The sequence below is a fragment of the Phoxinus phoxinus genome, assembly GCF_949152265.1.
Source record: "Phoxinus phoxinus genome assembly, chromosome: 23".
Lineage (NCBI taxonomy): Eukaryota > Metazoa > Chordata > Actinopteri > Cypriniformes > Leuciscidae > Phoxinus > Phoxinus phoxinus.
The window spans coordinates 11,767,055-11,794,416 of NC_136898.1; the positions used below are offsets into that span (position 1 = coordinate 11,767,055).

General features: G+C 39.5%; 1 protein-coding gene across 3 annotated transcripts in view; it reads left to right on the forward strand.

Annotated features, from left to right (window-relative positions):
- Positions 1 to 238: 238 nt before the first annotated feature.
- alcama (activated leukocyte cell adhesion molecule a) overlaps positions 239 to 27,362 on the forward strand; it is a 63,794-nt gene continuing 36,670 nt past the window's right edge. Inside the window, exons 1-2 of one of the 3 annotated variants that reach the window (XM_079600770.1) lie at positions 341 to 464; positions 20,038 to 20,069. In XM_079600770.1, coding sequence (XP_079456896.1) covers positions 20,051 to 20,069 — 19 coding nt within the window. In that variant the 5' untranslated portion in view covers positions 341 to 464; positions 20,038 to 20,050. Of the gene's footprint in view, positions 465 to 20,037; positions 20,070 to 27,362 lie in introns of all 3 variants that reach the window. The other 2 variants (XM_079600769.1, XM_079600771.1) reach the window with 2 other exon arrangements.

Here is a 27,362-nt window from a genome sequence, read left to right on the forward strand (position 1 = left end):
CCATAAAACATGAAAACACAACCTGTGTGTGTGTGTGTGTGTCTAATGAATTGCAGAATCGTTTTTAAATGACTCACTGAAACAGTTCGCGCGAACGGATTTGCTAGAATAATTCAGACTTTCCACAGCAGCGTCTCAGCGACAGGTTTCGCCCGGAGAGGGCGTGTCGCTGGGGGCGGAACGGGGGCGGGGCTTGGCGCCCAACTCTCCAGTGTGAATTTGCACTATCTCCACTGCTCGTCCAGACAGACTCCAGACTTCACCTGCGCTCTCCGCACAGAGCAATCCGCCTGATCTTTCAACGCACTCAACCAGAGACTTCTCTCTTTATCCAGCAACTTCAGACGAGCATATTTCTGAGATTCTCTTCGGACTGTATCGAGGAGAGCCGGGGTTTTCTTTAAGGATGCAATCGGTTATCTGCCTTTTCGTTGCCTTCATAGCAGTCGCTGTGTTTCCTCCAGGTATGTCAGTTAATTTATCATGAACATATTTTTTTCTCATTCTCCCATTCTTTCCATAACATCGCTGCCGTAATCCGATGATTTTGTTGAGCAGGTTCCTTGACCATTCGACTTTTTTTATTTCCTTATAGTAGCCTACATCAACAAGTGTTTATAATAGCCGTTGCCGCAATTCGTTGGCAATCATTGCCAGGAAATGTGTTACACTTTTCATTTCTCCCACGTTAGAGGTCAAGTCTCCACCTGAAGAAGATTAAGCCATCTGTGCCCGCTTCGGACATTCACATTCATTCATTTTTATCACCAGTTGTTGGAGACTGTGATAAAGCTTTCAAACTTCAGTACCTCAGTACAGAACAGTGAATATGAAGTGTTTCAACTTTTAGTTTGGACACGCGAGGCAATGTTTTTGATAGGCTACGTGTTTATGTTTCTGAATCACACGCAGAAACATAGCAGTGACATCACACCTGCGCGTGTTTCTGAAATCCCCAGCATATGCGTCAGTCCCAAACAGAAACTAAACACGGACCTTAAAGGGACAGTTCAGCTTAAAATGAAAGTTCTTTCAACCATGAATATATTCCAAAAATATAGTCGGTCATTTGTCATTTCCATGGAATGACAATGGTGCCTGATTCAGCCAAAGCGTCGAAAAGGACTTCAGTCGCCATAAAAGTTGTCACACGACTTTATATCGTGTGACAACATACTATTTCATATGAAGTCATACAATAGGTTTGTGAGGAACTGTTGTCATCGGATCATTGAGTCAAGTGAGAACTGGATCTGTTTGATGAACGAATCATTCAGAATAGGTTTTGTGAATTGGATCACCTGTCTGAGTCATTGAAAAGATAGGCTAATCTCTTGTAGCTATGTCGCCAGAGGACTATGTCGTCTTTGGACTAGGCTACTTTTATGGTCATTTTGTGTCATGTTTAAAGCTTGATCGCCCGATTCATTCTAATCGCATAGGAAAAAAATATTTTTTTTGCCAATGAAAAAGTAATACGGATTTTGAATATGATACAGCATTTTAATTTTGGGATGCACTATCCTTTTAATAAGCGACTGCATTATTTTGGGTTCGTGCATGACTGTCCTGTGTGCTCAAATTATTATAAGGGATTTTGAGACGCGCGCGAACAACTCATTCAGTCTGGGCTTGAATCTTCTTTGAGCGCGTGAGTGCGCTATGTGTGTGCGCGTGAACGGGGGAGAGAGAAAGAAGTGAGCGTGTGCTTGCTCACGAGAGGTTGCGGAGGTGGAGAGTGGTGTTACCAATTCAGTCATTTGACTGTTGTATGGTTTTATCAGTGTCACATGCTTGTTTGCTCATCAGAATTTATCTGTCATAGATGTATTTCGTCTTTAGACGAATCCATAATGCGGTAAAGTGATTGATAACTTTGAGGTGGTTGGATGCTGTAGTATTGCTCATCATTCTTTTTTAAATGTTTTTCTTCGATTATGGCCCACTATGTCTGTCTGTCTGTCTGTCTGACATAGCCTACGGCTGTCGTATTGATCACATTAATGACAAGACCTCACATTAATTGAGAGATGATTTATTACACACATCCATACCAAAAACACCACATTTGAAGCAGTTTAAAAACCCCACGGCAGTCTTGAAGGAACCAAGGGGGAATTGGTCTTCTGGGTATTGATGTCATCCCTGCACCACTCTATTTGTCAAGTAGCCATAAAAACAAAATTTTTACTATGTTAGGTATGTAACTGTGTGCCACGTACAGTCCATAATGGGAAATTTGTTAAATCAAATTGAACGTATTCAGCATCAAATTAAGGAAGTACCATCACACAACAGGAAAATGCACATCATATGACATTTTCCAAAATAGCACTTGTTTGTCATCCTGTTCATTAGCTGAACTTAATTTTGTTTTATGTGTGACAAAGATGATGTTGTTGAATACATTGAACTGCACATAAATTCATTAGAAAATACAGTTTGAGTGAAGATTCTGTTCAGGCTATTGTTTTGGCATCCTAATGCAATGGGTGTGGTTCACGTTCTTGCCTGAGGAACCAGGATCATCCTTCAGTTTTTCCTAGTGTAGTTTCTAAGTGACAGAACATGACATCTCATGATTTATCCTGAGATGTTAGGCATGTTCGTATATGTCTGTTTCCCCCACACAGACATTGCTTTAAGCTACATTGGCAGTTTTAAAGAACACGCTCACACGCACACACACACACACACACGCTCACACGATCGCACGCACACACACACACACACACACACACACACACACACACACACACACACACACACACACACACACACAACCAAAACCCATACCCTTTACTCAACGTGTATTTGTTGTTATGACCCTCTGGCTCTTTGGTGTTGGAAAGGTCAGTTTCTCTGAAGTGCTGTCAGGAGACTGATCACCTGTATGCAAACAGGTAAAGAAAAGCACCTCTGCCGTCTTTGCAAGCTCAGTGATTGCATCATGTGCTCTTGATGGATTTTATAGCAAAAACCTGTTCTATGCAGCCTACTGAATTATTAAATTTTTCAATCATTAAATGACAGCTGAACATTTTCCTTATTCTGATTAAGAAGAATTTTTCCTCATTCTGAAAGCTGCATGATTAACAAACTGATGTATGTGGACTAGATTTACAGGAATATTTCATAAATCATCATCATATTTTAAATAAAATATTCTGGGTTTTTTTTAAGGTGAATTTGTAAAATGCACAAGTTTCCTGTTAGGTCACAACAGGATTACGTCTATATTTACACATCAGTGATGTCACTCTGAATGACGTTTGAACATGAGGAGGAACTGAAACTTGAACTGAAGACACAGGCCTTTGTTTAACACGAGAGATGGAAAAACCTAATTACATTAAGACTGACACTAAACCACAACTACACCAGGAAATCCCACATCTGATGATTTAAGCATTCAAGCAAAAGATTCATGCCACCGTGGCCTATTGGGGGAATATTTTGTCATTGTTTATTGGCAGGCAAGGGCTTGAGCTGATTAACGTCAGTTCCACTTAGATATCAAACAGGAAAACGCATGTCGTGAAAAAAGAAAAGTCTAATTCATATTTGCATATTCATTTAGTTAAAGCTTAACTATGGAACTGTTTTCAAGAAGAACCAATGGAAGCATATGGTAAAAGCTAATTTTACAGCTTTAGGGCTTTGTTCGTCTCAAATGGTGGGAAGAGGAGAGAGAAAAAAACAGCATAGGCTAAGTGAACAGTGTTTTATGTGCTAAAATGATTTTGGGTATTATGCTGAAATGATTGGATTAGGAGACAGGCAGTTAAGGTTTCAGAATTGTGCTTTTGACCAACCATTTAAATGGGTTGAAGTGCTGAGGCCATTATGTCATAATTTATTCATATTTAAATTCCCTCCCGACCACTCGCGTACATGCACGCGCTTACATATGCTTCATCACAGGCTTTTACTGTAAATTACTCAAGCCATGTGTTGGACCAAGCATCTGTTGTCCCATGAATACATGCATTATCCCCCCTATGGCCTCGTCGGGGGTCTTTCTTTCTTCACAAATGCACTCCCCGTTTGCTAATGGATTAATCGGAGCATCTAAGAAGGAGGACCTGCTGTCTGCACTCTGCACCGCCCAAAATGGCCTCCTGAGACTTCACCCAGTCTTATCTACTCATCTGGTCCCACACCCCTCCTTTTTGCCACATAATCAAAGGGAATGCTTACATTAGGTTTGTGTACGCAGTCTGATGGACTGTTGAAACGCCTTTAACACCTTTTACCGAGATTGCTGGTTGATAAAAGCCGGTTGGTGGTCTTAAGTGCCGCTTTGAGGGGATATTGTTCTCTTGCTTTAATATGGTTATGCATATAAGCAGTGTAGCGACGCACAGCAGGGAGACACGAGGGCGAAGCTTCTGAGATAAGCTTTAAATGAGAGCGCTAACTTTTGCATGCTGTAGGACCAAATATGGAAGTAGCAACAACATTATTTCAAGTTCTCATTTTCACCAGAAAAAAACAAGGCTGTGTGTTTTCAGATCAATATCTTTTCTGATTGTGGGCGTCAAACTCACCGGTTGTCTCTCGGATATACATGTAAGACGTTTTGCTTTCAATCAGAATGTGGAAAGCTGATTAAATGTGTCGACTGGACTAGTTTATTTGCATTTATTTATTCATATTAATGGCTTAAGCGTCTGGCAGCCTGAGAGGATGCAAGTTAGAATGTTGGCAAACAGATCGTCTTTTAGTTTTTTTTGAAATCCTATCTTGAGTTTAATGGGATGGTTTAAAGAGCCATAACTGACTCTTTTGGGCCACTCTTGCTCATTTATGTGCCGGTGGTATAAATATATTGACATGGCAGTCAATGAAAGGTTCTGGACATGACTATCGATTATACAAGCATCCAATTATTTCTACACAATGTGTTTTTTAACATGCACTCTTTGGCGATAACTCAAGAGTGCTGTTAGTGGTTTTACGGCGAGGCCACCCCGAGCTGTTCAATATAGTTTTAGCATCAATTATGTGGCAGTTGGAATGTTATTTATAAGTTTGCTTATAGCGCAAGAGTCATAAGTCATCCTTTCTACGGGGTTGTCGTATTGATCAGTTCAGAGATCACAGTGTAGAGCCAATTTGAGTGCGTTTAATGCTTGCGCTTATGAAACGTACATGGTGCGTTTTGATCCGAGACATTTTAAGCCGTACGTTTTGAGGTCGATAATACCCCCCAGAAAAGGATTTACATACATCAGGCTGCTCGTTCACATGTAGTGGTTAATGGTGGTCCGGCGGATATTATTTCTTCAATGTCAAATGTTTTTCCTGGCATTTAGATCCATCTACAAAAGGTTGCGAGTTGTAGCAGCCCTTACCCCGTCTCCCTCCCACCAAATCACATTCTGTCAAATATCCATCTGAGGCTTTGAGCGTTTCAATTCAGGCTGACATTCAAAGCCACACAACCTTTCTGGCAGCCATGGAGACGCACGATAACCGGATTCCCATTCTGGGTCCGTCGCTTTGATGCTGTCTGTGATGTGCAGATTGCATTTCTCCATGTGTGAGGAGACGTTCCTGCCTGCCACTCTTGCCTCTTTAAGTGATGCTTTGAACCCAAAAGGGCATGACAGAGGAAAGCAAAGTTTCCCCCCCTCTCTCTTAAATCTGTTCCGGATAGAGCGAGAGAGGCGGATGGAAAGAAGGTTAGAGTGCCCATGAGCTCCATGTGTTAGGGACAGGATCTCCCAGAGCTGTCAGGGTGAATGAGGAAGCACTGACATCGATTAAATCTATTAAAGATAATGTGGGGTGAACCATGATCTTGACGGGTGGAGGCCCTATTCAGAGAGACGTTCAGCACAAACAATGCTGGAGGAAGAAATGGTCTGAAGTCCCGCTGTTTAAAGCTTTAGTTGCTCTTTTAGCAGGTTCACAATGCACCTATTAGTTTGCATAAGGTTGTGGCATTTAGGCTTGAATTAAGAATGCCTTAAATTCCATTACACTTTGTATTAGAATTTAAGAAAGTGCTATTAAAATGAATGGATATTTACATAACTTTACTTTTTTACTTTGCTTTTCTATTTAAAGGGATAATTCACCCAAATTGGAAAATTCTTTCATTATTAACGTACCCTCATGTTGTTTAAAACCTGTAAAAACTTTTCTTTTGTGGGACCAAAAAGACGTTATTTTGAAAACGTCATTGAGGTCTAATGTTGTTTGAGACCCTATTGGCTTTCATTACGTGGACAAATACCGTCTTTTATGTTCCTCAGAAGAAAGTAAGTCATATAGTTTTAGAATGACATAAGTGCGAGTAAATAATGTATAACTCGTATGAACTCAAATGTGATGTGAGACAAAAAAAAAAAAAACATCCCAGAGAGGTATTAATGTACCCGTGTTCAAGGGAATTTCTTAAAGGGATAGTCCTCCGAAAAATTATGCCATTTACTCACCCTCATGTCTTGTCAACCCACTCTTCTGTTGAACACAAAACACTAATGTTTTGGAATTCACAAAAGAAAGAAAGTCATACACTTTTGGAATGACGTAGAGTGAGTAAATTAAAGATTTTTGAATTGTATTTAAAATGCAACCCTGTTAGGATTGGGGGGAAACTCCCACAGACACGAGCTACGCATAGTTTCGAATGCAGCAGAGTTTGCCACTGACAGAGGAAGTGGTGGCCTATTTTAAGTCATTAGGTCCCTTTCAGATGTATGTCATCTGTCTTGGGTTTACCATGGGTTTATCTGAGTAAAGAAAAAGGTTAAAACAAATTTATTCCCGCTAACAATTTAGTGGCCTCCTCCCTCATGTTCACATCCCTTTTTAGCACCTCCCTCTAAATCAAGCTCTGAGGCGCTGAATTGTTGCCTTTATGCACCGAAGTAATAAATTATTCTGGTTATGTGATTTAAAAGGGTTACTGGTGGGAGTGAAAGGGAGTAAGAATGAATGAAGCTGCGGCTGGATGAGTATACAATAAAAAACATTGTTGAGATGAAAACCTTGAACCCAAATGTCAGATAGGAAAATTCAAATGCAAGGTCATGTTGCCCAGTGAAATCATGCATACTCCTCATTAAGGGTTCCCAAACAAAAGGGTTCCCAAAGATGCATGGCATATAGAATCAATTTCGACTAAATTTTTTTATTTCCTTTTTGAATTTCCGAAACAGCTTTGCCGCATGACTTTACATGCCATAGTCGGATAGCACCGGATTTTTGACAGGTTAAACATTCAGTAAACCTCATGGTGAAAATGATTAGGGCAGGCAGCCGACCCATGCTCCACTCCCGAGAGGCAGGGGAAGAAGCATCCTCTCATGCGATAAATTAAGTTCCAGCTCTCGCAGGCTGGAGGAGCTTCCTCAGAGCGCAGTGTTGTTTCAGCATGCACCGTTCTAATGCGATTTTAAAAGGTTGAAAGTTGGAGTAGAGGTAAATGGTTGATTATGTACACACAACCGGCGCACAGCTGCTTCGGTTCACATCAGGGGGAAAAGAAGCCTGTTATTTTTTTATTTTTTTTTACCCCTCTTCATGAACCTGTTTCGGCACATCCAGATCTGTGGCCTGAGGGGCTGTTGCGACTCCTCCCAAATTTCCTGTCTTGAGCGGGTCTTTATCTCTCTCTTCACATGTAAATTTAATGGTTTAGGGGATTTGTTTTTTTTACACTATCTTCTCTGATTTTTTGTTACTTTTATGATGGGAATACTGCAGAGATATCTTTCTCTTTCGTCTTTCCATTCTCAGTTGTCTTTTGAGGGAAAGTTTAGGATGGATCCGTCTCTTTATTTATTCAATAAATCCCACCTATGGGTGTTTGCCCTTTTCGCTCGCTCGCTCCCTATTCTCAAAATCCCTTGTTTCTTTATTCATCTCGTGTGACAGCACTTTCTGCATTCAGCACAAATTGATTTATTTACCTTCCAGAAGGGTCAAGTACAATGGGCCCTATGTTAAAAGTCTTGTAGATGCACAGAGGAAAGCCAAGAGTGTGCTATGCTGAATATCAAGTCTAAGGAGGCTGTGCTCTATATCAAGCCATCAGAAAAGAAAATAGCTTGAGTTATATCTGAAAGACCTCTATAAAATTCGCTACTCCGGTAGCGAATCTTACACCCCATGGCCTCCACTTTGCTATGCTAGTAATGCTATTGACCTACCTTGTAATTTTCCTCACAGCAAATTAGGCGAATTGCACATCCAACATTAACCTCCAAAGAAATGGGGAGCAGCTTTAAAGAAACGTAGCAGCTAAAAGCCATGAAAGCCTTAAAATGGCTGCTTTTTAATAGCGGGGCTAACTATTCTGTTCAAAGTGCTCATATAAGGCATAATGTGAACTAAAAGCCGCTGTGAGAAAGAAATGGGAAAAGGAAGAGAAAAGATTGCAGTCAGTTTTTTTGCGTTCACCAAGCACTGAATATTTTCGTCTGCTCCTAATTTCAGATTTTTTATATCAGACAGCTGTTCTTACCACTACAGCGATATATTTGGGATTTATTCATAAATGTAATAACTCTGCTGCTTATAACAAGTTATAGCACATCCAATGCACTTTAAGGAGTCCACTCCATCTTCTGAAGTGCCATTTCAGTGACATGAGGCTCTAATATGTCTGAGAGGAACTCCACGCTGAAAGCTTGGGGTGATAGCACACTAAATTTAACCACAAGCTCACCAACTTCCACTTCTTTTTTTACATCCTTATTTGGAAGTACCTATGAACACATTCATTGCAGCCGGAGATAACACCATTCTTGGGAGGTTTTTGAGTAGTTATCGTAGATCTCTTACTAAAGGTATTTAAGCTAAAAGCCGGTGCCTTTGGTGTTCCCAGCGTCTTAGGTGGACTATTTGCAGGTGAAGAGATTTAATTCCTTTTCTTGCTCCTCATCTCACTCTATCCCTCTCATTGGGGCTGCACACATACTTTTGGAAAAGATTTCTTCAAAAGTGTGTTCCTTGGAGATAAGAGGCAATGTATTTTTCTCTGGGCAGTGCTAATCTTCTGCTGTTCTATATATAGGAGACACAAGCTAAAATATTTGTTTGATTCAGGCCAATGCGGTGGTCTCATGACCACATTTCAGATGTCATTTAATGAAACTGACCTACGAAACACAAGGTTCCTCACACTAACACATAACTAGGAATACAAGGGCTGAATTTCACCTTTCTATTTCTCTGTCTGATACTCAGTAAGTTCACACGAAGTGTGTCTTTTTCCGAAGCAAAATCTTAGAAACCAAAAAAGCATAATGGTGTTGACGTCAAGTTTTAGTTATTATAGCATTCTCATTCATCTCAGTCACACAACTGATTGGCTAAGGTCACCATAAGAATGCTGTTAGTCTCAAGACCTCCACTAGCAACTCTCCTGAGCTGTGACGTTCAAGTAGACATAATATTTGTTTTTGCAGTATTATGTTCTTTGTTCTTGCCAAAAAATGTATCTTATCAGAACACACTGCTACTTCTGAAGGGCTGTCAATGGAGAAAGATGTTTTTTGGTCAGAATGGTGTAGATATAGCATCTACTAGCTGAAAGTAACTTCATCATAACTATAGCCAAAACTTGACCCAATGGTGGTCATCAGCCTTTTTCAGTTGGTTCAAAGTCTGTTTTATTCCGTTCAGGCAGTAGAACTAAAACTTTCAATATCATTTCTCTTATTTTCTTGTGCTTTGCCAACTCAAGCGTGGGGAAGGGCAACGTATCATATCTCTGTAAAGCTTTGGAGCATGTTTGATCCTTTTCATGAACTCACCCCAGTGGCTCTCACATCTCAGATGGGCCGAGGCAGCCAACGGCTCAGTGCTACGACTGATCCGTTTTATCTGCAGAATCAGTCGCTGCACCATCCAGGACAGCAGTGCAGCTACTTTCCCCTCTCATCTGCTAAACATCCCAACACTGTTTTCCAACTTACAGTTAAAGTCAGATGTGATTACAGTGAGATTTGAATAATCAGTCAGATGTGATTATTCAAATTATATTGCTGAGTATATGTTTTTTTCTTATTATTGTAATTGATATTTAGACCAATAGTGCAAATTTGATATTGCTTTTACGTATTAAGTTGTTTATTGTACCATATATAGGCTATGCAGAGACTAACACTAGGCCTATATGTAGTTTTGCATCCCTGCCTAAAATATTTGAACTTTCTAAAGTTCTCTACCATGTTGGCTCAAAACAAACATTGACTTGAGCAAAAACTTGCTCTAAAAAAAAACAAAGCATTCCTTCATATTCAATATTATTTTGATTTCGCTCGGATATTCCTCAGGTGTTTGCGTTTTATTGGGATCTGGGGCTCATTTCTTGTTCTTGGCCAGGGAAAGTGTTTTTAAATCTTATCTTAGCTTGTGCTGTTGTGGTAACTGAATCCTCAGTGCCCCCATGAGCTGTACGGTAAAACGGCAGGGAGGAAACTGGCTGCCCTCATCCTAGCTCTAGTTGCCAGTGGCTATGCTGCATCCCTCTGCATGATTGAAACTACAAAGCAAAGCTGACTTTATCTTCTCATCCAGTTCAGAACATGCCTCGGCTTTGTTTCCCCCCTTTTCAAATAAAATTAAATCTACAATATAGTGAAGCCATAACGGTATGCCCAGGCCTGACAAGTATTTGAACAAAACATCAGGTGCCTGCAGGTCTTTCTGAGCCGCCTGCTTTGAAGGAACAGAAGGTTTGGCTGCAGGAGCCTGATAGTTGAAAGCTCTGATGTTTCTATACAGATGATGTTTGTGTCCTGCATCCACCTTCCTCTTTCTGTCCTTTCAATGTTTTCACACAATATTTCAAGGAAAACGACAACATTCACATGATAAACACCTCTTTCTCTCAACTGCTTCTGATTTCTCTGTCAGTCATTTGCAATAGTAATGTTTTTTTTGTTTTGTTTTTGCTCTGTTAAAGTGGGTGGTTGTGCAGAGAGTTGGAGAAGCATTTGCTTTTCCAGGAAGCTCAAATATGTTTTATTTAAGCATTCTCAGTTGTTTCTCCTAAAAGTGAAGTGTGTTTTTTTTTTTTTTTTTTTTTTTCGGTGTTAAAAAAATATAAATGAGCAATTCATAGGTTGATTTATGCCAAAATGTGTAAACACTGGCTCAGTGCAAACATTGCTCTGTTTGCTTAAACGTCTTGAGCTGCCCGACAACAGCAGCACTGGCTCAACCAATGGTGTGAGTTCAACAAATGAGTAATGTTTTTTTCAGAAACCTGTTTGAAAACAGCTACTTTTGTAGTTAAATGCTGCTAGTCGCGCAGAAATTACACACTTCAACTTTGAATCATGCAAGAGAGGCAAATGAGACAACTGATGACATAGAGCTACATAGAAAATTAATTTGCTTAGCACATCAGAGAATATCTGACTTGGAAGAAGTCTGACTTTTCAAGTTGGTAATTGGTAAATTATTAAAATTAAAATTCTATATTAGTTTTGTCTAAAAAAATAAAATGCCAAACTAAAATTAATCGTAAATGCTACAAGTATCTTTAGGAATAACACAATTAACATGTACAGAACAATTTATTCATTCTGAGATATTGCCTACTAAAGAATTACAAAGTGTTTTTCAAATATTAATGAAACAATATATAAATAATACTCAAATAAAACACTGAAAACAGAAAAATCCCTAATATTTGCTGATTACCACTATGGTACAAAATATAACATGCATCTCGAATAATATTTATGATTTTACTTTCCTGCTGAATTATAGACAATAGAAAAAGAAAAAAAAAGACATTCACAAACTGGCGCCAAGGGATGGTTTTCTTGGTTCATCAGACTGGATGTCAAGTCTGGTCTTGTGCAGTCCATTGGGAAGGGGCCGTTATTGGGTGTGGTCAGGACCAACAAAAATGACTCTGTCTTCAAAGTGTACTGCAGATGGCTTTAGGGTAAAATTCCATTTCCCCTCTAAAACGCACAAAGACACACACTCGCAAAACCCCCTCCCCAAATCATACCCATGAACAGATGTGCTTTTGCTTCTGCACATACGCATAAAGATAAATATAATGAAAAATACAGCTTCATCGCTGCTTGTTTGTGCCAGCAGTCCTATTCAGGTGGATTCATAAGCAGTTGAATACAACCGTTTCAAGGCCTACATCTATTTTTCAGCCGTGCGGTGTGTCACAATGGCACTTAAAATTTGAGTGGAGCGGATTTAAAAATAATCCACTTTTCAAAATTAGTGCTGAAATATCACCCCACAGTATTTCTGAAGGTTATTCTGTCTTCCTGGGCTTTGTTATCTGATAAAAAGTTCCATTTTCACCCTTTTTGCCAGGAGCATTGGACTTGGTAGTGTGCTGGGCAGCAAGGTGCCTGAACCGAAGTGAAGGCCTTTGACGTTATAAAGCAGATTTCATTTCTTCATCAGATCCCCAGCCGAGATCAGGTCATAATGACTAGGCTTCATATTTTTTTGAATGAACAAACCTTGAATCAAATTGTATTTTAAAGAAAGGCCAAAAGTGATATTTTGCCTCTAAGGCAGGAGCTTGGCTACAGTTCTCAGCATGAGTTTTTGAAGGTATACTTGACATGTTCACCATTAACATGCACTGAAAAGGACTTTTAGAAACTGACTTTTCAATTCTCCATAGCTTTTGGATGAAATGCTTGAACTTGGGGTCTAGAGGACCTGAAGATATGGACAGATCAAATATAGAAATGCAGAACATGGGCTCGCTCTCATATTCCCTATGCATTTGGTATCATTGGTTTATTGGCTTTACAAAAATAAACCCTGTTTAATCTCTGTGTTTGCTGCATTTCAAAGACATCAAACGTTCAAAGAGTTATTGGAAACTTGTATTATATAAATATGAATTAGAACAAAAGATGTGTCTTACAAAAGATGGGCCCTTTTTAAATAGCATTACAAACCCCGTCACGATTAATGCTTCAGACCATACTGAACAGCTTTTCTCTTGAAGGTAAATACATTTACATTGACTCTATGTTAGGGAAAGAATAAAAAAAAAGATGCACATTATGTTTTATGAACCTGAAGCTGTTATACAGCAGACTGGTGTGGGAATGGTATTTCTGCCTTTTCTCAGATTATTAAAATAGCATGCATACTGTAAGTCTAACACCTTCTGATGCACAGAGTAAACAGTGTAAATGATTCAACACATGTTCCCTAGACCCGAACCGGCTCAGAAACACTCTCCGGCTCTCACATGATCATTAGCTTCTGCCTGCAGTTAACCGATGTGACCAGGATATTAATGACTTTACACAACTTGAATACATTACAGCTATGCCGTCCAAACAGTCGCACAACGTGATCCAAAAGTCTAAAATATTTATGATTTTGCGCTATTTATAGGTTCATGCTAATGTCATTAAAGGAATAGATCACCCAGAAATGAAAGTCCTGTCATTTACTTACCTTCATGCTATATTTAGCCGGAAAAAAATATCATATGTTGAAAACATTTTCTTATCCATGTTTAATGTTGTTGGAACCCAACATTTTTCATAATATCGCACTTTTGTGTTCTGCAAAAGAACGTCTTACTGGTATATGTGTTGGACAATGTGGGGCCTTCGAGGGAAAAGATTAAACAACTGGTTTAGAATATGAGGGTGAGAATAATAACAGAATTGTAATGTTTGGGTGATTTTATCAAAATGAGGATATACAAAACACTAAGGCATTCTGAAATGCATGTTCACTTTTCAATTTTGAAACTCATATTGTTATGCTGATGTGATTTCAAATGAAGAAGATTTTTATTAAATGAGTGGTCTGAGACTTTTGGATCCCACTATACGGTTTGTGATTAAAAGCAACATGATATATAATGTAGCCTGTGCCGAAAATGACAAGAATCTCACATTTCCTTATTAAGATGTTAATGAACTTGAATTGATTTTTTTTCTTCCTCATGGCAGTAACACAGTGGGCAGTTTTGGGCAGCGACCGCCGCTAGTCTGAAAGTAGCCAGTCTGATTGCATAGTAGCCTACGGCGGAAGAAAGAACTGGTGTAATTGCTAAGTTTTGCAGAGCAATCACTACATGGGTCATAACTAGATTGGTGGCACCGACTCTCAACCTCTCTTCCCGCCACCAACACTCCCCCTGCACTGCCTCAATTTTGAGCTATTGTGTTTTTTCTTCCTCCCCATCGCTTTCATGCGCTGTCTCTCTCTCCCACGGTTAGAAACTGTCTTTGCATGCCACAAAAGCTGCCTTACCTGATGCTTGACATTCCATCATTCTGCATACAAATAAAGAACGTGCAACAATAATTTTCAGAACTGCAAGTTCAACATATTTTAATCTTTGTTTTTGCATTGTTGTTTGATTGAACAACTTTTTGAAACGCATTGTTGTGGGATTAGTCAATCCAACAGTATCGTTAAAGACCAAGCTGGTATCGATTCAAATTGTCAGGCTGCTGATTTCAAAGAAGCTTCAGTCAATTCTGAAGAGCTTGACTCTGTGGCCATTAATGGCCATCTTATCTGGCGAGAACTGACTGGAGAACCTGTTTAAAAACCAATCAGCGTGTGCCCACACAATCGCCTTTGTATCTCCCTTTCCCAACGTCCTCTGTTACTCGGGCTTACCTTTTGCATGATAAATTGGTCGGAACGGTTCACCCCGCACAACACCGCTGAATCAATTTAGCCGCATATGAAATGGCAGCTCGAAGTGCGAGACGGAGCACAGTAAAATAAACTTTCAAGGTATTTCATATTGAATAATGGATGTGCCAGAAGCCATTACAAAATCATTCCGTTTTCCATCCTCCCGTCGCCAGTGGCGGATACGAGACGTTTCTAGCAAATATGGTAATAAAGCAAGTGTATGATTCACAGACGGCGAGATGTTTTACACCAGATACTGTGATTAAATATGGATGTTCTTCAATATAGAGACTCTCACAGAAATCTTTTCAGATTAACCGCAGGTCCCTGTTTGCCACTCTCAGCTGAATGGCTGTATACAATATGTGATATGTTTTCTTTGTTCTCTTCTCTTTCATCGAGGGGCTGCGGCCGTGCCACATTGCTTTCACAGTAATCGCAAATGGCAGCAGTGCTACATCATTCTATATAGGGCTTCCTCATATGTGTCCCCAAAACAAAAAGCCAAACACTCACATTGGATGTCTTCTCTAAGCATAGGAGGGAAGCACAGTCTTCCATTGCAGCAGCTTTATCGCTCAAACAGAGGATGTGCTTGGTGTACTAATGCTTTCTCTGTCTGTCTTAGTGATTGTGTGCGCCTCCTTAAATGAAACCTGTTACCCGGGCAAACAAAACGCATTTCCTCAAAGCTTTTTTCTGCTTGGTGAAATGAATTTGAGCTTCTACAAGCTCCACCCGCAATGAGAGTCAAAAAGATAGAGACGGAGAGCAGTTGGCACATCTTTCACTTTAAGGAATATACTGGATTATATAATCAACAACGCTTGTGCCATAATGTTGATTACCACAAAAATTAATTTCTCCCCTTTTCTTTAAAAACAAGCAAACGTTTGTGTTACAGTGAGCCACTTACAGTAAGTAAATGGGGCCAACATGTAAATGCTAATGTGGTTTCAGTTACAGCCATTAAACAATATAAATGCAAACATGATTTTAGTGTGGAAGAAGCGCTAATCTTTTTTGAAAAAAGTTATATTCAGTTTTACAACTTCACTAAAACCTTAAAACAGGTATAAAAAAAAGTTTAACAAGAATGAATGTTCCTTATAAAATAATAAGCTTCACATTTCTGCATTTAAATCCCCCCCAAAATCTTCACTTCCATTGTAAGGGCATTGCTGTAACCTATCTTTTTTTTTCTTTCTTTTTTAAGAAAACAAGGGGAAGAGTCAAAATTATTATTATTGTTATTTTGGTAAACAACATTATGCCACACAAACTGTTAAATTAACTTGACTTGTAGGCTATTGAACCCTGAATATTCCTTTAACAGTCTGTTTAATTCACAATGGGCCAAAACTCAGACATGTAAATTAGATGGAGAATCCGTCCTGGAGGAGGTGTATAAGGAGGGGCGGCGCTGCTCTTTAAGAATTTATGTAGACAAGCAATGTGCATATCTACCCTCTGATGTTATAGACCGAGTAAATTTTATGGGGAGCCTCTGAAGTTTCTCTTTCTGACCTCTGACCCCTGTCTGCAGAGAGTTTCTGATATCCATCTTAGACATACAGTCTCGGTTTTGAAGCTGGAGAAATCACAGCCTTTGATTTAGAAGTCACGCTATGCTCACTGGTAATTTACACCTTCTCAGTTCTCACTCAGTCCTAACTAGTGAGCGTTTCTGCCAATTATATCCACGACACACGGAAGAGACGAAAGTGGCTCTTGTCGTCTCTATTCCTCTGGGTATTCGCAGCGGTCCAAATATATCTCCTCTGATCCGCCACCCTAATCAGAGTTTCATCCATCTCTGGGTTTTGTAACAGCTGGATTAGCTACTAAACCACACAAGCTTAACGGGTTCCAAACCGACGAGATCGGCTTTGTGTTTTCTCGCGGAAACGGTAGTCTCAAATGTCAAATGTTAATCACTAACAAACATTAAGCTTTTGTGAGATTCTCTTACACAGCGGTTCAGTGCGTAATAGGATACTGAGATTCATACTCAATTCTTACTCTGTTTGTTTGTTTGCTTGTGTCATTTCCATTAGAACTGTCCTCTCGCAGTCAAATGATTGATTATAACGACACACAAATGGCTTTGGCCTAGACAGTGAATCGGGTCTCCAGGCAAAAGACTGTGTTTGTGTGACTAATGCAGTGATGAGTGTTATTCTGGAGTTTGAGTGAATGTCTTGTAGATAAGGGGGGAAAAACGAAGTGTGAAAATAATGAGTGTTTGGACAAACACAATCAAACGCTCATGTAGCTTTGGAAATTACTTCCTCCGTTTTCTCGTACAGCTTCAGGACCTGAGTAGAACTAGTGAACTAGAACCTCATAGAACTTTCACGAAACTAAATGGCCCTCATTTGTTTACTTCATCACCTCTTCATGATTGGTTGTGAGTTATCATCGTGGTCTGCTGTTCGCTCCTTTAATTGACTGAAACTTGTTAGACATAAATGTATGGACGGCATTAGCATATTTTAATTATATGAAGATCCTCCTCTGCGCAGCCCAAGAGTAATTTCAGAGTGGGAAGTAGATAAACTAACTTGTCATTAACTCACATCCTTTTATACACACGCACACACACATGCAAAATCCTCCTCAGAACAAAGTAGTTAATTTATCTTAACATCAAAGTTCTTCCACACAGTACTTTCGCTCTGTGCTGTCCTGGAAGAGATGTTAACATTGTCTGCTAGATTTTGTTGCTGATTAATAGTCTCATTTTGAGAGAATATGATGCATAATGTTTTTCGGTTTATCATGAAATTCATGTTGCGCATAAAAATTACTGATTTTGCCGGCTTTAATCTGTTTGGTTGCTATGGAATTTCCAGGAGTATAGGGAGAGTCCAGTTTGCCTGGAAACAACATTGTGTTTATTGATACAATTAACTTTTTTGAGGACAAACGAATCATTCCTGACATTGAAATTCCTGTTGGCACAGATAAATCATGATTCTAGCATTGCCAAGGCCATGAGTTCGATTTAGGGATGTGCGGAACTACACATTTTCAAAAGGTTGCCTAAATGAATAAATTTAATAAATAATTTAAAAAAATTGCACTATTTTTAACTTAACAGGCTATCTTGAAAACAACGCTTAAAAAAGTGTCTAAAACATCTGTCTAGAAGTGTCTGGCTGTATCAACCATTCTTTAAAGGGAATAAAAAGAATCTAAGAAAAAGAAATGTAAGCCGCTTTTTACAAATGTATCTCTTTCAGATAAGCCTGCAAAAACCTGGTTTTAGGCCCGAATGAAAGCTAATGAAAGTCTGGCTACACTTAACTATGTTGTATTTGTTTAAGATTTGCTAACTAACTACGATTACTAAGAAGGTTTGCTTTGAAGTTTAAGGCTTAAGAAGGCTTGATTAAGGAGCTTTTGGCTACTGATAGAACAGGCGAGCTTTAGAGATGTGATCTCATCTGGCTTAGGTACAGTGGCTATTTTCTGTCCTCCATTCCTGGCACCTCTCTCAGCATTGCTGCCGTCCCCTGGATCGTTTGTTGTCACGGGCCTGCGGTGTCCCATACAGCTCCGTCTTGGCTTTATCTAAGCTGGTGTGAGTGGATGGACGATTCCGGAACGGCGGGCCTGATAAGGCATCGACAGGCACGTGTGGGCTGCAAACTGCCTGGAAAGAGCCTGCTAACCTCTTCCAGAGCCCCCTATAACAACTCCCCCAGGGCTTTATCTGAGACTCCCAGAGACAGGGTGACCTCGGCTCTTGACTCACCTATCTCTCCGAGCACTCCCTTGCTGATAGTGAGCCTAACACAGGGGCCTCTGTGGCCACCGTCAAATACACCTGCCCCCCCTCCTCCTTTCGGCCCCTGGCGGCCTGCTGCCAAGGCTGGCAGACCCTGTTTGGCGAAATGGGTGAAATGGAAGAACGAGAGCTTGCTGATATGAGCCATAACACCAGCCCTCTCTCTTGTTGCCATCATTCCCATCTAAACTCAACTCTGACAGCCCTCAATGGACCTTTCATGTATCTCAAAGGTTCCTCTGTCAATCCATGTCTAGAGTTCACATTCTGTGGTGCCCTCTGCGGGTCAGATTTCTCCAACATTTCAATCTTGCGCCCTCAGGCACACTTCAAGTGTCGTACAGTCTGTTGCCAGCTCAGTTTTTCGATCTTGCATGGCCTTTTCAGATACAGCGACTAATCTTAGAATGTGACAGATTGTTTAGTCATTCTCATTTCCTGCCTGTTCTATTATTGCTAATGGTACAACTTTGTTTTGATTTTATGTTGGTGACTCACGTTTAGCTATGATGAGTCTCCTAATTAGCTTCATTCATTGGTCGCTGAAAAAGTGCCACACATTGACAAAATCCTACACTGCTTGTGTGTTCCTTTGGTTTTAATATATAGGGAAAACAAACCATGAAAGACTTTTACCTTTTGAAAGACTAGAGTGACATTTTAAAGTGATAATTGATTTCCTCACCCAATTTTTTTTCCTCCATAGGCACGATGCAATCAATATGACAAAAATACCAATGTTTAAGAAATATTTCAAATGGTTAAGTTAAATGCAAGAATAATCTGAATAAACCTCATGCTTCCGCCAAGTAATATATTTTATTATTCTAAATGTAGGAAATCAACGCAGGAATTGTGATTTGAGTAGAACCTTATAGAATCTAAACAGTTTTTTCACATGAATGCTATATAAACTATCGCCAATGTAATCGATCAGTACTCAAGCTACTGAGAAGTTCCTGTTGTAAATATGAATTATAATCCTGCACTAAAAAGATAAATGGTGATCTTATAGCAGAACTTCTTTTAACAAGCTCTCAACCGGCCTCTTGTGTTTCATCTCTTGTGGTTGATTTTTAACGATGACCTTCCCCGGGTCGGTAAGTCTGAGAAGACTGAGGATTGTTTCTGTCAGCCTGGTTTTAATCCTGTCAGGGTTATCAGCATTTGGTCCTCATGCTGAGGGATAGGGGTGTTTCGAGGTGAATGGGGGTTTTATGTGATCTCTGAGGACTAACAGGAACCGAGTTCCTCCTAATGACAAACACTTGCTCTTTAAGAGAGCTTTGAGATCAACACGGGTTCTGTTACAGAAGCCTGACCCATAGAGAGGTCAAACACACCACCACACTTTCTCACTTTCTCTTGCTTGCAAGCAGGCTAAAGCATAGACTTTGGCCTCCCTTGGGAGGGCGTTTGTGTCCGTTCGGTCATATTTCAGAAGTAGGAAGCACTTTCACCCTTTACTACAGTCAATTTAGATTAAAGGAGCCCAGGTTTATTTCAAGTTAAGATCAATCAACAGCGCTTGTGGCATAATGTTTACTACCGCAAAAATACATTTTCACTTGTCACTCCTTTACTTAAAAAAGCAAACATCTATGTTACAGTGAGACACTTGCAATGGATTCCAGTATCCCAGGTAAATCATCACCATTGTTATACCCTAACTTGTGTTTTGTTGAACTAATAAACTCGTCAACTAAAACGCATGCAAGTGTTAATTTACTTCCTGAACAAGCACGCACCCGAGTCTGAGCTGCTTTTACATTCATGCGAATTGCTCCACAGTTCCAGTGCAACCGAACTCAGACCCCCTCTTACAGGAAGTCACGGGTTCAGTATCCTGGTGTGCTCCCAGGTCTGCACGACAGCTTTCACAGTACCAATTTTTTATGTGAACCGTGCCCCGTTTTGAAATAAAATGCCAGTGTGAAAGCACCCTCATATACCCTCTTATAAGCCTAGACGAGCAGACACGGCAGACACATTCTTTTCTTTAAAAAATGCTCCACACCCCAATTTGGCAGGGTGTGTCTATGGAGCTGAGGAAGTGGAGGAAACCAGTTGGTGGTCCACTCAAGACAAAGACGACTGTACTGTATTGACTGTGACTGTACTGAGTTGATAATTTCCCCCCTTAGCCAGTGACTAAGATTAGTCGGATAATGAGGATTGTGACATTTCAGGAAGGGTCTGATATTGGACTTTCAAAATTATAGTAACCCTCACTCACTAATGACTACTTGGCTCATTCACCTCACCTTACACATTTTAGAAGTTTCCTGCAGGACCCAAAATTAGAAGGAGGGGTGGGCCTTAATTCTCACTCAACAGGGCTTTCCCTTTGGAATTAATGCAGTAATCTCTCTTAGATCTTAATTAGAGAGCATTTCACGCATGCTATATTTATAAGCCACGTATTTGATGCTTCCGTCCTCCCCATCCCAAATCCAGACAAGATGGTGCCATACCTTTTAAATCAACCAGTCTGTCCCGAGGGCTGAATCTCTCCTTTGCTGGAGATTTCATGATAATCAAACAATGTATATGTGTGTGTGTGTGTCCCAAAAAATAGCTCTTTTTAGTCAAGAAGTAATCTCAGCGGCAGAGAGGTGGGATCCATGCTGGAACAAAGGATCATGACCTCTTTTGAGGGCATGAAATGGGCCATTTTTCAGGACTCTGGTGTAGTACTGTGAGTGATGGCTTGGTAGGCTAATGGAATGTGTAAATGGGGGAATATGCTGTTGTGCTCATCCTTTCCTTTAAGACTTTAAGCTAAAACACACACACGCACACTACTCCAGTTAGACTGTAACAGTATTAGCGTGATTGAGGGGACCGGCAATTTTATCGGACCAGCTGCTGTTGGGTTCCGGATACCATCTAGAAACATTATCTGCTGTTATCCTGTAGCCAAGATTTTATTATCTGGCTGTGTATGGCAACAGAGCAATATCATGATATCTTAGCAACAGTGTCCAGCAGAACTGTCTCAATGTATTGTGTTATGTGATGCATTTTATTTTGTACTTTAATTAACATTTTTCGTTTGCAACATATTCTTTCTTTATTTGAACTCTTTGAGTGGGTAAAAATAGTATGTCCTTGCCACAGTTCACTTTTATTACTCACTAAAAAGCAATAACTCTTGCCTGGATGGAGTGATCAGGTCTCTGGCTTTTTGTCTTGTCCGAAAGGAAAATAAAAATAGCCGAGCCCTCAGGTTGTCGGGGTAACAACTGCACTCCAGAGCTTGTGGGCATGTACAGTACAACACGGTAAATCAATCCAGAAGATTTCTCAACTTGAAGAGAATATGAGCTTGCAAACAATAATGACTAAAGCAGCTGCCGTGTTGAGGGGCTCCAGGTGACCCTGCTGTGGCTCTGAGCAGTGAGGCAAAAAAGTATCAGCTATCACCTGCTGGCGTCACCCGTGACTCCTGCTGCTAGGGCTGTTTATCTGACCCCTCGACCTTTGATCTGTGGGTACTCAAGGTGCGCCAAGCCGGGGCCTGGAGAACTTTAGCAGGGGGTTGGGATGTTCTCTTCTCTCTCACCTGTTGGGCATAAATCATATATGATATATATGTTTATATATATATGTTTATTTAATATGCATGTGTGTGGTTATTCAATTCCAAACCTTTTCTAATTCATTTCTAAACCTTACCACATTGGAGGATGGTGCTAGCCTTCATACCCATCATTTGTATTGTCCTTATGTTGTGTTGAAATCTCTAACTATAGACTCTCAGGGGTCAAACTCGATGCTAGACATACTCTGAATTCCTGAGAGGTCTATAATGGAGAGGATCACCGTTTGTCATGCTTGAACAGCAAATGTTTGTGTGTGTAAGATTTTGTTGTAGGTAAGAAAAATAAACCTTTTTTTTATAGGGATGCACAATACTAAAATTCTGTCTGATACTGATGATACTGAATTCTGGCAGATATGCTGAAAATGTATTTCATGTTATGGTCGATAACCAATAATTGCACACTATAAAAATCCTTAGCTATTTTGTTTAAATAAATACAAATAATAAAATGAATCATTTTAAATGCAATAAGTGAATTTAGGCATTTACATTATGATGTTTAATACAAAAAAATATATATATATTGAATATTTGCTAAATATTCAATATTACAGTGTTATTAATGAATGATTGATATTAGTTATTTAAAAAAAAAAACCTCAAATATAAGCCCTGAAATAGTACAGATCTATATATATTGTGCATCCAAATAAACTTGAATCACGAGAAGTCCCCATTTAGCTGGTAAATGTGTGAGGAAATGTACAGGCAGTGGCTCCACTTTGCAGCACATACCGATTACACCCTTTTCTCTGTGTATGACTCAACCTGCCCGCTTGAGTTGTCTTTTTCCTTCCTCAGTCTCTCTGCAAGTCAACACACTCGCACACATCCAAACGTGATGACGTCACCACATACTTCACATTAATAGTAATAAATGCAGCGCCGTGTCGTGTACCAACAATACCATCCATCCGTAAGTGAAGGGAAGGTCTAATACAAGCCACTAGTCTAACTTTTTTTGCGTAAACTCAAAGATCAATGGCTTCCTCTGTCACATCTTCACACACTGGCTTGGATTACTGCAGAATCGGGGCTTTTAGTCAGGATTAGGGCTGTGCTGAGAGTGAACAACACAAAAGGAGGTCTGATAGCAAAAGACCAAGCGCTTAATCGGCACAGCAGATTCTGGAGCCAACTAAGCTCACAGCAGACTTACTCTGGAGGGGGTCATCCTCATTAACTCTGCCTGTTACCGTGCTCAAGCAAGAAAGAAGATGTCCACAGGCTTCAATTAACTCTGTGTTACTGTCCTGAACCATTTTTAAGAAGGCACTTAATGCATTGGTTCTTATTAGAATGCAGGAGTCTGCACTCAACTTTTGGAAAGTTGAATTTGGCAGGAGTCTGCACTCAACTTTTGGAAAGTTGAATTTGGCAGTGTTTTGGGCATCTCCATGGCAGTTGTGTTAGCTCATAGTTAATGTTGGGAAGTGTGTAAAGGAGGGAAAGGCAGCCAGGTAAGGCTCTGGTGTAAACCCAAGACCATCTGTTGTCATTTCTTCTGTGTTGTGCGTAATTGCCCTAGGCCTCAGAGAGACCCTTTTCTCTCCAAATGACATTAGGCGAACATTGCACCATTTTGCATGTCTTTAGCGTCGTGGGTGGATTTGGAGTTGAAGTTGGCAGGGGGCTTGCACGGCAGAAGTTTCACATTCACCATAACTTCATATGAGTGTTCTGCACAGTCTCGTGAGAGTTTTATCACCACCCTCACCCCAGGGGGTTTCTGTCAGCAGGGATCTTGACTGCAGTTCCCATGTGTAAAATGGAAAAGATCTCACAAATCTGAAAAGATGGTTCATCCAAAAATAAAAATGTTCTGTCTTCATTTACTCAACCTCATGTCGTTTTAAATTGGCACGGTTTTCTTTCCTTTCCAAGGCAAGGTGAATTATTATTATTATTATTTTTATTTTTTATTTTTTTTAAGAATATCATGATTGCTCTTTTCAATATAAACAATATGAAGTCCATCTACAAAATGACAAAAGAATATTCAATGTAAACAATATAAAGTTAAGCTACAAAATGTTAGTTATTCACTAAAAACTGTGTTATTTCAGTATTTATATACTATTATAGTATAGTACTTATAAATAATACAAGCTTTCATAACATTAATCTTTAATTTTTTATTTTTTATTTAATTTTAAGTGTTAGCAATTTTATGTTTTCTGACATTTAAAAAAATAATTAATATTCCAATTTAGCTTTAATTTACTTTTGTTTCAGTTATAGGTTTAGTCATTTTAGTACTTTTAACTTAAACTTGATTATATATTTTTTTCACTACTAAAATCTAATTATTGAGTTTAAAAGAAAAGTAACAATATCTGATTTGTTGATTAAAAAAAAAATTTTAAGCTGGATTGAACTCACTAATTTTATGGTCACAACGGATATTAGTCCATTTAAGGGCAAGATTATCAGTGAATATCTTAAAATTAACTGTTCATCATACAAAACTAGAAGACTTGGAAAAATGTGAACGATGAAAGTAGAATTATCATTATCAATTATCAATGCTTTTGCATCTCTTTTTTTAAATCTCCAGTCGCTATTATTATAACTGCATAAAAAAGAGTGATCAGTACAGTCATACTGTATATTCAAAACATCTTGTGTGTTCCTTGGATGGAACCCAGACATACGGGTTTTGGAACAACATGAGGGCGAATGAATAATGGCAGATGTAATTTTACATTAACTAATCCTTTAACTCCGAGTATAAATTGCACGCATCGCTTGATCTAAAGCCGAACAGAGGAATGTGTCTCCTAGCAAGATATTCGGCCAGCCTGACTGACACTCGGTGCTAATGGTGCATGTCTCACACTTCTTTCACTAAAAGGTTTACACTCCCACAGGTGTGAAACTGTTCCAGTGTGTAGGAGAACGAGGCATGTCAGTCGGTTATCCAAGTCTGTGTTGCTAAATGGTCCCTAGCCATTAAAACATCTTCACACTGTCACTCATGCCCATCCTCACTTCCTGTCTGCTTTCAAACAGAACTTCCTCCCAGTTCAACTAATGGGCAACAGAGCAGCAGAATGGAAACCTCAGAGCGTATGCATGTTTTTCTCATGGGAACGTTTTCTTTTGTGGGTATCATGCAGGGGGGTGGTGGGGTGTTGTCCATTCCAGGCACACTGCTGGCCTTTCACCAGCATGAGACGGGAGAGCAGAGAGAAAAACAGTCTCCGCTGAGAAGACCTTGAAACTTCAGTAAAACAAACACACAGATGAGTGAGAATGGAGTCATCCTTCACCTCTCCCGCTGCTGGTTATGGTTGGGAGCTGGACGAAAAAGAGGTCTTTGGCATCAGACACTTACAGTTAATAATAGGATTTAGCTTGGATACGGTGTGATTTTTCTCATTCTGCTACTCTCCATAAAGCTATGGAAATCTGAAAACTGCCAAAAGTGAGAAGGATTTCTGCTGTGTCAAGACCTGGCAGTACAGAACATTGACTATAATAGAGGCATGCGTGCACTTGGCTCAGTATCCCTGCACATGGTGTACTGTATAGCGCAAAGACCTATTAAGGTTTTCCCATTTCATTTTTCAGCTTTGGTGAGCTGAGTGAGAAGTACATGTATTTGAGTTAATAGTTGTATCTCAAATGACATACCATACTACCTATGCACTTACAGTATACTCTGCAGTATGTACTCAGCCGTCTAGTGTGTGAATTTTACACGGTCGTTTTGTCATCTAACTTCGGAGCCTTACAGCCCCTTCCCCCCCCACCACCATAGAAGGAAAACTGTGACAGTTGAGTGCATGAAGTGTCCAATATTCCATTCCACATTTTGTTTTTTCTGTTAATTACATCATTCGTGTGAGTGCATCATGGAACTTTCAGCGTGAACACACAACGCACACTATTTATACTTAAGTGCCACTGAATAGTGCATAAGTATGCAAATTAAGAAGCATCTGTGTTACATTAGGGGCCATTCACACAGAATCTGCAATTATAAACACAAATACACTTATAAACACAAGACACAAGGCAATTAAAAAAAAAAAAAAAAAAAAACTTGTTTTTGCGTGAGAAGTGAGCGCAAAAATCACGAGTACAACGGTCAAACTCACATTTACATAGAAAAAGAATGGAAAAACAGCGCAGTGGAATGCAAAATGTTTCTGTGTGTGCCATGGTGTGATCTTACTCGAATGTCTTTGTAAAAACATAGTTTACCAGTTTTTATTTTAAAAGTCTTTCTTTTGGATATTCAAAATGTGAGTGTGACCTTGTTTATAGAACTGTTGTATACAATCAATAAATTAATGTTGTGTTTTATATACTGTGTTCCTTTTTAGCCTCCTCTTTTTCGAAATAATTCCGAACAAAGTCAAAGCAGAACGCGCATTAGTAACTTTCTCTGAATGAATCATTTGTAATGCTGATCATTTAGTTTGATTGTATAAAGACGGTAAAGACGGTAATTTTTCTGTTGTATCAATAGCCCCTTTCACACATAGTCTTTACTGGTAAATTACCGTTAAGAGATCATGTGTGAACAGCACATTTGTGTATTTACCAGAAAAGTCGTTATTTTACGGTACTGTGTGAAAGGGGCTAATGTATCTGCTACTCTGCTATCGACATAGCTGAAAAAGTCAACTGTCATATAAAGACAAATATTTTTGACATGTATTATGCAAATATTTTTGGTTACAATTTGGAACACCTTAAAATAATGCATAAAAAAACAGGACAGAAGTACTATTGCATAATATTCAACAATACAAATGTAAGGCTGGGCTTAAAAAAAAAAGAACAAAAGATATACATTTTTAACAGTTGTAAATATTTTTATATTTAAAATATTACAAAGTAATAAAGCCCTGAGCAGTCTTTATACTGTAAGTGACATAACAATTTGCATTAAATCATTAATGGCAGTTATTTGCATGACAATGAATCATCAACCAATAACTCGCATATAATTCATATTCTCAGATGACAACTCAATTCAAAGGGTGTACCACAGGAACCGATCCTGAGCCCTCTTTCTTTCCACTTTTACCCTTTCATACGAGCACTAACTGCACAGTGGGGAACTTAGCCTGAACTGCAGTCAATCAGAGCCTACACCTGAATATATAAACAGCAACATCTGCTCACACAGTCGCTGTAGGGATCCGGTAATGGGAGGATGGCCGTTCCCGCCTGTTATCTGGCCACTGTGCTGTTCAGATGTTTGGTGTCAGGTTCCAGATGGACCGTAGTGTCTTTTGTATGAGTAACAGACGCAGGGTAATGAATCCGCTACGTTACCTGCAGTACTAAATGAGATTGAGGTGTAATGATGCC